General features: G+C 58.4%; 1 protein-coding gene across 1 annotated transcript; it reads right to left on the reverse strand.

Moving 5' to 3' along the window:
* Positions 1–4,955: 4,955 nt before the first annotated feature.
* DLX4 (distal-less homeobox 4) lies at positions 4,956–10,628 on the reverse strand. Its single transcript, XM_036033773.1, has 3 exons — positions 10,147–10,628; positions 6,587–6,783; positions 4,956–6,156 (listed from the first exon to the last, which is right to left on the reverse strand). The coding sequence occupies exons 1-3, from the start codon at positions 10,409–10,411 to the stop codon at positions 5,914–5,916; spliced, it is 705 nt and encodes a 234-aa protein (XP_035889666.1). The 5' UTR covers positions 10,412–10,628; the 3' UTR covers positions 4,956–5,913.
* Positions 10,629–10,896: the final 268 nt, after the last annotated feature.

Below are 10,896 nucleotides of genomic sequence, written 5' to 3' on the forward strand. Positions count from 1 at the left end.
TTCCTTCTGCCTGACCCAGAATTCAACTGCAGTCTGAAAGGGGACGGCTGAGATGAAGCCGAGGGGAATATACTCCATGTAAGTTCCACAGAGAGTGGCACCCCTCCCTTGGAAATGAAGTAATCTCTCCATTTTGGGACCAGAGAGGCCGAAAGCCTGGCACCGTGAGCAGCTGAACCAGAAAGCTGGATGTCGGAAGGAAGCTTGGGGCCAACTCCTTTCTCCTCTCTGGGCTGGCCAGACCTATCCCCCAGGATGCCAGTGGGGCCGAGTCCCTTACAGCCAGCAAGCTGCAGGGTTGGCGAGGGCTACAGAATGCATCCAGTCTCACAGGGGAAGCAAAGCCCCACCTTCAGGGAGCCTCCAACCTGATGGAAAACAAGCTCTGCCTTGCAGGGCCCCAGCCTGGAGTGGAAAGTGATGGTGGACACACATCAACCCCCGCCCTCCCCCCACCCCCACACACAGGATTTGGCAAAGAAATGGTCTGAGCATCAGAGAGGGTATGTAACTGGTCAAGGTCACACAGCAAGTAGTAGCAGGGTGGTGCTTTTCCCACCACCCCATGATCCCAGGCCCCGCTCCTGCCCTCCTGTCAGGGCAGGGCAGTGGAGGGGTCAGCGGAGACATCTGAGGGGACAGACTTTGGGTCCCCATGAGGGGAAGGAATCCACGGTCATTCTGGGAATGATGAAATGTTCCAGGAAGGGCCAGGATAGGATCTCTTGCTAGGACTCAGGAAAAGAAGGAGGCAAGCCTTCCAGGAACCAAGAAAAAAAGTCATAATAAAATCATCTGGCTTCTGTGGCCATTCAGGATTCCTCCCCAACTGCTCACAAGGGATATAGGCCCAGAAAACAGGAGATGGAGGGCGAGGAAAGGGGGCAGGAACGAGAAGAGAAGGGGTGGGGAGAGAGGGAGAGACAGAGGACAGAGCCCCGCTGTTTTCCCTCCCCACACACCCTCAGGTGGAGGGAGGCTAGTCTGTGTATTTCTGCGTGGTTTCAGCCTGTGTCTGCATATGTCTAAGCCACTGTGTATCTCCTTCCCGGTCCATCCCTGTGTTGGGCTTCTCTCTGTGAGCACATAACCTGTGTGTGTGTGTTTCTTTCATATGTCCATGTATGACCATGGGAAGGCTTCATGAACACATGCTCACATGTGTCTCTGTGCGGCCATGCCCTCCCCATGTATGCCAGTGTGCACCTGCCTGCCTGTGTGTGCATTCACGATGTCCCTGTGCCGGATCTCTGCGTCTGTCTGCCTGCCTCCATGCCTGTGCCTGGGGCCTTTGTATTTTGAGGTTTGGGGTGAAAGGGTCTTTAATCTCTCCCTCTTAATCAGTGTGGGCTGGCCAGAACAGGGGGATGGAGAGGCAGGAAGAGGGGGCCACTTTTCCCTCTCTAAGTTTTGTCACCGTGGAAGCGGAGAGACAGCAGTCACCCAAGGACTCCCTGACAGAATCTTTCCCCGGCTCCCCTGGGGTCCAACAGCCATGCATGTGACTCAGAGAGGCCAGGGCTGGGGCTGGGGAGACCGGAGCCGAAGGAGCCCCACTTCCTCACCTCTCCTTGGAGTGGGAGGAGGAAGGAGAGTGATAGAAGGGAAGATATAAACAGAAATACTTTGGGGTCAGTGGCTTTTAATTGTTAAAACATTACTCACCTCCTGGAACAGGTCAAGGGAGACCTTAGTCCCTTGAAAAGCAGCTGCTTGGAGGGCCGGGTTCAAAGGGGTCTCTGCAGAGGCCTGATGCCCATCGCTACACCTGTCTGAGCCTCTGCCTCCGGCTTCTGCCTGGAGTTCCCTGTCAGCATCACCAGTCACCCCCTTCACCTCCTCCCGGGGCACACGAGCCCTGGCAAGGAAAGGGTTACCCCAGGAGAGCCGGTGGCTGGCAACACCTGCAGGATGCTTTTCTGAAGACGAGGCTTCAGTGGCCCTGGGGACAGAAAGCTGGGAGGAGATTTGCCACCGGGATAATGGGAAGAGTTGAGATCAGACACCAGGCAGAACCAGGAAGCACCAGCTCAGGGAGAGGGAGTGGGCGGATCGGCACCTCCTCGAGAGCAGGAAGTCAGCGTCGGGTTCTCTGGCCTTTCCCCTCTCGACCCACATCCCTTACACGTTGTGGGGTTCGTCCTTGATCTCCGAGGCCCGGTCTACACAGGCCTCAGCTACCCGGATAACATTCCATTGACTCTGGATACAATCCCAGAGACAAGTTCGGGCATCCAAGCTCCAATGAGGTTTGGAGCTGAGTAATCAGCTGCTAGGGCCGTGCAGACATTTCGTCGGGAACAACCGGCTCCCCACCCCCACCGTGCACAGAGAATTGGGGGGTGGGGGAGGGGCGGTCTGTCACTCGGTGTCTTCCCAGCCCCCTCCCACCACCACATTCTCCCTCTTCCCACCTGCAAGTAATTTGGCCAATGGGAAGGCAGTTAAGATTGCAGTGTGGAATCCCTCTAGATCCGTGTGCGTTTGGTCAGGAGGGGACTACCTCCTTCTCCCCAACCCCCCGCCCCCCAGACCCCTGTGCCCTTTCCTCTTCACGGCAGCAAATTACTTGTAATTATCTCACATTGAAAGCCTTCAGGAGCTGCTCCCAAAATTGCTTTAATTGAATTAATTGAATCTCATTTTGTTGGGGGAGAGAACGGGGGGCACGTCTTAAAATAGCATAGGGGGAGAGGGAAGGGGAGCCCGGAGTCTGCTTTCCTGCGGCTGCGACCCTGAGAATGTGCCCTGGTCTCCCTGTTTCCATTTTCCGGTCTCAGGCGATTCTCCATGCCCAGTGCCGCTGAGGCCTTGCCTGGGTCCTGCTCCCAGATGGTGGCGACCAGGGACGTGTGGCGTTCTCCGGCCTCCAGCGCCATCCCTCCTCCCTGCCCTCAGGAGGCAGACAGGCCAGAGGGCAGAGGTGAATGGATGGCAGTGGCCGTATGGACGCACACCGTGACCCCTCCTCCCTGGTAATCACACGGCAGCTATAAATGGCAACTAGTAAGTGCCTACTGTGTTCCATGCACACAGAGTTACAAGTACTATCTCACTTAACCATCGCGGATGCACTGTGGAGCAGGTCCCATTAGTATTCCCATCTTAGGGCGAGAAAAACGAGGCTCAGGGAGGTGAAATCACTTGCTAAAAGTCACACCACAGGCTGGGACTCTTCGGAGGCCAAAGCCCGCATTCTGAACCACTCTTGTTCTCCCTCCCTTAATGGCCCAGTTTTCCCAGAGGGGTGTCCTCACGGGAAGAAACCAGAGGTTCCTCTTCTACAGCTCACGTGGCTTGAGGGAAGAGGAGTGCGGCTCCGCCTCCACTGGGGCTCCAGTCCCATCATCACCCGGGAGGAGCTCAAGGAAACTGAACCAGCTCCCAGGTAGGAAAGGACTCCCATTCCCCCTGGAAAGCAGCGAACGGATGGGGTAGAAAAGGGGGAGATGCTGTCAGCTCAGCTGGCCTCTGGCTAGGAGAGCAATTACACTCCTGCTACTTAACTTTACAACCTGGGCTGTTGTTTTAACCATGCGACTCGTGTTGGGCTGTCCAATTAATCTCGCCTTTGGAGGCTTTCCGAGATGGGGTGGTAGATCTTATCACGGGTCTGTGGAAAGAGGAGTGTGCAACCTGGAGTGGGAGGGAACAGCAGCCCTGCGGGCCTGTGGCCTCACGGGAGACCCAAGGGAGGGTTCTGGGGCCCGGGCCACTGACAGCCAGTAGAGAGAGGGTAGCCAGGGGTGGGGGAAGACACTGGTGGGGAGGAAGAGGAAGAGGAAGAGGAAGGGGAGGAGGTTGCTCCTCTTGGCTCCCTCCCTCTCCACTGCTCCTGGATCTTGGCTTTGGCTGGCCCGGTGCCACTTGCCATGCCCAGGAGAACCCTCCACGTGTGTTTAGAAAAGTGGGGGTGGTCACCGACCCAGAACAGGGTCTTGGAGGGACTAATCGCAGGCCCTCTCCCAAGGTGGGGAGGGGGGACGGCTTCCACTGAATTGCACACTCCCTTACTCTCCATACAGCTCCAACTTGGCCCTTTCTGTGCTAGCAGGGTTGGCTCAAGAGGCCTGAGTGGTCTTTCCAGACAGTGTGGGCCCGGAGAGCCTGGGAACGGGTTTAGGCGGTAAGAGGAAAGCTGGCTCTGGGAGCTTTTTACCTGGACTTGGAGGCCCCTTCCCCAAACCCTCTAGTCAAGCTGGGTTGGATTCCCTGAATTATCGTCTACCTTTGTCCTCGGCCCCCCTGTGGCTGGGTGCTGTGTGAGCTGGGGGCGGGGGTGGGGGTGGGCCTAAGGCCTAGCCGGGACCCCCTGACTCTGCCCACACTGCCCTCTGTACTTCCCTGAGCCTGGCACCACACGAGTGGCTGACCACACATCTGGCTCCCCTGTTAGCCTGCAGGGTCTGCCTGAGTCACCCTGGTATCTGGAGATCCAGCAGAGCAGAGGCTCCATAGATGTTTGCTGGATGGAGAAGCCCAGTTCCTTCCGGGGCTTCCTTCTCCTCTGCCTCCTCCTCCCTGTTCCCCTAGGTGGGCTGGGGCCTTCCCATCCTCAAGAAGCACACTTCTCTCAGGGGTGGACCGGACTGGCTCAGTGGACATGTCCTCTCCCAAGGTGAGCAGGGACCCACTATGGGCTAAAAGTGGGGCACCAGAGGCCCTGTGGCACCCCACTCCTTCTAGAACTGGACCGGGAGAGACTTTGCTGGTGAGGACCGTTCAGACTTCAGTCATTGCCAGCGTGAGGATCTTCTGGTTTCACCCCAGAGCGCTGTGAAAACACGGGCGTTATTAAAACGTTCCAGAGCATGAACCACAGAGCTAGTTAGTTGGAAGAGGCACAACTAGGCCCCAGTGCCCGTAGTTCGGGACTGGAAGAGTCAGACGGTGCAGAGGGGGCATGCGCGGCCAGCCCCAGAGATCAGGAAACAGACACACTTCCAAGCCAGGGCCCTGGTCTTTGTACAAACTTTAATGTCTGGAAGCTCACAGTATGAGGGATGGTAAGAGCCTGGGGATGCTAGTCAGACTGGCTAAATGTGGGAGGATTTCATTTAGAGAGAGACAACCGTAGAACGCTGAATTGTTGGGCCCACCCCACCTATTTGGGGTGTCTGTTTTTACACTCATCTGGAGAGCCTATGTGTCCCCTTTTTGCCCAAAATGTTACCCTACTGTGTTTTCCAAGAGTATGTACATGGGGGTTGTTATGTATTGGGGGGATTAATAAATATCCATTGAATTCTAAGGATAATTGGATCCACTGCCTACTCAAATGGTAGATGGGGAAAAGAGGGCTTTTTGAGGAAGAGAACATAAGTTACCCATAGGTCTACAAACTCCACATTTTCAGCACCCTGCTCCCGCACAGGAGGGTAAGTAGGTGTATCAGTTACGGGGTGATGGACTGACCTCCAGGAAAAATTGGAGAGTGGGGCCGGGTGGTGGTCCGTGTGAAGACTGGAGATACACTTCCCTTCTGTGCTGGCTCCGCCAATGAGTGGGGCAAGGCCCAAGGCACACAGAGGAAAAACATTCAGTGTCTCTTGCTGGTTTTGGCCCCAGGCTATGATGGAACTGTAGTCCTTTCAAGGAAGGAGGTGGCAAGACTAGAGGTCCTGGCAACAGCCTGAACTGCAGCCAACGACTCGCTCCAGAGCCTCTGGCCAGCTGGAGGGAAGGTGTACTGTCCATGGTAGTGGTGGGGGGCAGTAGCGGAGACCAAAGTTTTTTATTAGGCTGTTTGGGTTATGGGGTAAGGGGGACCCGGCTCCATACTATCCCTTTCCTCCCCAGCATCCTGAGAAAACCCATCTGGAGCTGGTTTCCTCCAGGCCCAGAAGGGGTGCAGGTGGGCTGGGTCCTGGGCTTTGTAGGAGGGCTGCAGGCCTGACCCACCCACGCCCAGGCTCACATCATCTGAGGTGGAACCAGAGCGTCCGGGGAGTGATGCTGATACCAGGCTCCAAAGCTGTTGCCATAGCCCCCAGTGGGCAGGGTGCCCGCCTTGGGTAGATCCCAGAGGGATGGCAGGGGTGGGGAGCAGGGAGACAGGGAGGGGGGTCTGCTAAGCAAGTCCCCTTCCTGCCCCCCAGAGTTCTGCTTCAGGAGCTTCTTGTATTTGGAACGTTTGTTCTGAAACCAGATCTTTACCTTCGGAAAGAAAGGGGGAAAGAGAATGGGAGATCAGGTGGAGTGGAGGACGCGTGGAAGGATGTGGCCAAAGTGAAGGAGCCCAGCGGCAGGGGGCGGTCCCGGGAGAAGAGCGGAAGTCGGGAGCCCTCGCTGCGGGTCCTCCATAGCCCTGGAAGCCCCCGAGTTCCCGCCTCTGAGCTCTCCCAGTGTGGGTACCCTCCTCTACCTAAACCTACCCCCACAACACCTCTCAAAAATACACTCCCCCAACTTACTGAGGGCCAGCAATGAGCACACCCTGAAGAACTGAGACAACCGGGCTGGGGGACTCAGCGGTCATTCCCACCTGGGGGCCGGCGTCGGAGGGCGGGATGTGGGGGGAGGGGGGAGTTCTCGGAGGACACACCGAGGGATGGTTAGCATGCAGGAAGAACGGGACTGGCCCCACCTGGGTCTGGGTGAGGCCGAGCTGTGCAGCCAACTGGGCCCTCTCGGGCAGCGCCAGGTACTGCGTGTGCTGGAAACGCTGGTTTAGGTGCTGCAGCTGCAGGCTCGAGTAGATGGTCCTAGGCTTGCGCAGCTTTTTGGCCGGGGCTTGAGGGAGCCGCTCCGAGGGCTCCGAGGACAGCGGCGGCTTCTCTGCATCTGGGGGCAGCATAGGATGGAGGGTGGTAGGGCTTGCCGTTTTATAGGCTCATTTGCATCTCGTTTACATGCTGGTTTCGGATTAGCAAAAAGCGCAAGCACCGGGCCAACACTCTCTACCTTCTGCTCCACGGCCGTTTCAAACCTCAAGCCCACTGTACTCTAGGTGGGACAAGACGCAGTTCTTGCCCTCAGGGAGCTCCCACTCCTATGGGCCCTGTGCCCCTAGGAGTCAGAGCAAGGATAGGTAAAAGAAAAAAAACGAAAAACAAAAAGCGGCGGAAGGTCAAAGTTCAGCCGGGCGCCGTGGCGCCAGCTTTGGGATGGGGCGGGACAGGGCGGGGTGGGGCCCCAGAAGCTCAGCGGTGGGCTGGGCCGAGACCTGGAGAGGACGCGGGGGAAGGGAGTTACAGGCGGAGGGAATGCACTAGCAAGACTTAGAGGCACGTTACAGCGTCTGCGTGGCAGCCTCCCCACTGCGGGGAGAGGAGTGGGTCGGAGGGGCTCCGCCTAGCTGGCCTTGAACGCCAGGATGAACACCCCTCCCAGGATCGGAGTGTCGAAAGTGCCCCCAGGGTTGGCCAAGCCTCCCCTCCTGTAAGAAGGGGCACTCCTGAGGAACGCACTGAAGGAAAAGTGACCATCTCTTCCCTCTCCCTTGGCCGGCTGGCTAGGAGAGGAGGCTCTCAGAGGCGCCCCGCCGAACTCACAAACGGGCTCTCAGCTGGTAAGGAAGGTGCCCCAGTTCCGGAGAGTACACAGCCGAAAGCTGCGAAGGCCCTCCCGGCCACTCCCGAATTGTGCAGGGTAGATCTGGTCACCTCCTGCCCTTGGGCTCAGCCTCCCAAGCAATCTTGGGCTGGCAGCTGACCCGGCTGTAGAAGGAAGTGGATGAGAGGTTCTCCACTTCTGATCCGGGCGGCCTCAACCTGCACCGCATCATCGGGGCACTGAGACCATTCCATGCAGATGGTAGGACGGGGTGGACCAAGTGGCCAGATGTCCCTGGACTTAGGGCAATGCTTGTTGCATTCCATGCAGGTCTGCCTGCCGTCCTAGCAAAAAGGCGCTTGGCCCCAGTGCCCAGATGGTTGGGGTCCATCCTTGTCCCCCTTGGCCTTCATCCCTTTGGTTCGCCCCACATGTCAGGTTCCCTGGCTAGCAGTGGTGATGACCTCCCCTGCATCCCTCACCCCTGGCCAGAGGCGCTTAGGGCTTCTCAGATCCACCCTCCTTGACCCCCACCTCAGCCAATTCCCAGATAAACCCTGGGTTTCCACTTCCCCCACGCCTGTCCAGCCTTCCCTGCTCCCACCTTACTGCTCTAAGCCTTGGGCTGGCAGCTGAGCAACCACCTTCTCTCTGTCTGCGTGGACCGGTCATTTCAAAGGGTGACACACAGAGAGAGCCTGGGAGGCAGCCGGGGCTCCTGAAATCTCACAGTTCTTGAGCCCTAACTCTTCCAGCAGACCCCTGCCAAGTTCCTTCACTGACAGCTGCCTTCCTCCACTCTGGCTGCAGCAAGTCGCGACAGGATCTGCCCTGGTCGTCCCTATGAAGCCCGAGGGCCTCCCTGAAGGCGCCGTTCCCCCGCCTGCTCAACAGGGCGGTGGCACGTAGCTAGCTTCCTTGGAGCCAAACCTTCCCCTGAGGCAGGAGTGAGGGTGGGGCTAGGGGGGGACACAGAGTGGGGGCAAAAAGGAGGATCCCCAAACCCTCTCTCACACCCCGACCATTCCATCTACACAGAGTAAGCCAAATCTACCAGTTTCGGGAGAAAAATGCGACAATCTAGTTTAAGGATGTGTGTGGTTTTCGTAGCGTCCGGGAAATTCCATAAAGAAAAGGAATGCTCCCCGCTCTCGTCCCTAGACAAAGCAAAGGGAAGCAGGGAGTGTGGCAGACAGGGCTGAAAGCACCACCCCCATTTCCAACAGTTATCTTAAGGACAGGGTTATCTTACTCCCTGCCCCTCCCCTCACCACTCATATGCAAATGTACCACATCAGCATGCACTGGAAGGGTCCAAGGAATTGTCTGTAGAACCGAGATCAGGTGTAGATGACTGTTCCTGCCCCAACGACAGGCTCGGCAGCCTGGGAGAGGCAGCCCCAGTTCTGGCACAGGAGGCAGTAGACTTTGGGGGTGCTCTGAGGAAGTTCCCTCAACATCCTCTTTTCTGGCCTTACGCGGTGAAGAGTCCATTTGCAAGGGCCCGGAGCCTGGAAAGCAGGCTGTCTCCTTTGTCCCTGCATGCATCTTCTCTGGGCCTCAGTGTGTGCATCTGGACATCAAGGAGGCTGATGAGCTCCCAAACGTCTAGGGTCACCCCTGGCTCAGATGTGAAGGAGCTCCTGAGTCTCAGCCAAGTGACAGAAGGCAGGGAGATGTCTTGGTCCTGGACTGACCCAGCAAAGTCACCCAGTAGATGTGCAACCTTTGAGAAAACTGCCCAAGACAACTTCAGGGGCCATCTGGTGGGGGCAGGGAGTGCAGGGGCCCTGAGGTCTCAGCTGGGGCTAGCACAGGTGGTATATGTGGAGTGCTGCGTGGGTTCTGCCCACGCAGGCCCAGAGCCAGGGGGACAGGCTCCCTCCCTGGCTTCTTTGATACCCTCCAGCGGGCCCTTTCTCAGGAGCTCAATGTTGCTCCAGGCAATGGGAACTGTGGCCTAATGCCCCCCAAAGGCAAGGGGCAGAGATGACAGGAATGGCTGGTGTCCACAATGAGAGACTGACCCACGGGTGGCTACATCCTTAGAACAATGGATGATGGAGTCCTAGCCCCGGATTCTCTCAGGCCAGCTTCCAGTCTCAGGCACTGTGGGCACTGTAGGGGTGGGGTGGGGAGAGGGGAAGGGGCCCCCAGTAAGCCCCCATGTCTACCGTCCTCCAGCTGGGACCTGACTTCTAGTTTTCAGTCTTTGGCTTGAGCACTCTTTGCTGAGACAAAAACAAAAGCAGCGGAGAGAGGCACCGTGGGGAAGGGGTGAGCATGACGGAGAGAGTCCTGGGGAAGGGGTAGGCACCCATACCCACACCCGGGTTCTTTCAGTTTTCCGTTACCCGTAGGTACACACAACCCCGGTGCTCCAGGGGGTGGGCTAGGGAGCCCCGCTGCCCGGCTTCACACAACTGAAAATCGAAACCAGGTCGGTCTTGAAAGGAGACCTAGATCAACTCACTCCCGCCCCTCCCCCCGTCTCCCGCCCCATCCATTTGCCCTCCCCCCACCCCCAGATCCCATGGATTCTGAGTAAGGGCTGAATCCCGCTAGCTGCGCCCAACCAGGCGAGGGCGAAGTTTAGGGGCGCACAGGAGCACGAGTCCCCGAGGTGGGAAAAGCCGCCGCGGCCGTACTTACCTGCTCCCCGCTCCTGCAGAGAGGGCTGAGAGGGCGCCGTGGGTTGCTGGCAAGGCAGGTAAGCGTCTGAGGGCGTCGCCGGCGCGGTGTAGGGATAGGGCAAGAGGTGGCCGTATGGCCCAGAGTAGGGCAAATCGGAGGCGGCTGCGGTTGCGGGGGACAGGCCTAGAGGGTAGGCAGCCACTACAGATGGGACGGGGGCGATGTCCGGGAAGACGGCTTTGGAAGCGTCCCTGCCAGGGAGGGGGCAGGGCAAAGAGGACATTGCGGCCGGGGCGGGGCAGAACGACCTAGGCCATGGCCGGGCACGGCACGTAGTCCGCTTTCTCTGCCAACTCTCTCTTTTCCAAGCCTCGGGCGCTGGGGCCGAAAGATCCCCCACCTAGCCTCCCCCACACTTAAGATCCCGGCGAGGGTGTCTCTCTGCGCCTCTTCCAGCGAAAAGCGCGCCTGGGAAAGGGGTTCCGGGGGGTGCCCCCATGGCTTTTCCCCTCCCCCCTAAATCCATGGGCCCCCCTCTTCTAGCTCTTGGGTAGGGTTCCCAGGACCCGACGGGGTGCTCCGCCCACTTAGACGCCCGGGATTGGCCGCCGCACGAAGTAACCTCACGGAGGCCTGCAGCCAGGGCCCGCCCCCCCGGGGCAGCCCAAGGTAGGAAAATTCAGAACTGGGAGATGCGGCGGGGGCGGGGCTCATGCTCTTGGCCCAGCTACTTCGGGGTCCTCTCCGAGAGGGGTGCTGGGGTTGCAG

This window comes from Phyllostomus discolor, chromosome 8 (genome assembly GCF_004126475.2).
Source record: "Phyllostomus discolor isolate MPI-MPIP mPhyDis1 chromosome 8, mPhyDis1.pri.v3, whole genome shotgun sequence".
NCBI classification, from domain to species: domain Eukaryota; kingdom Metazoa; phylum Chordata; class Mammalia; order Chiroptera; family Phyllostomidae; genus Phyllostomus; species Phyllostomus discolor.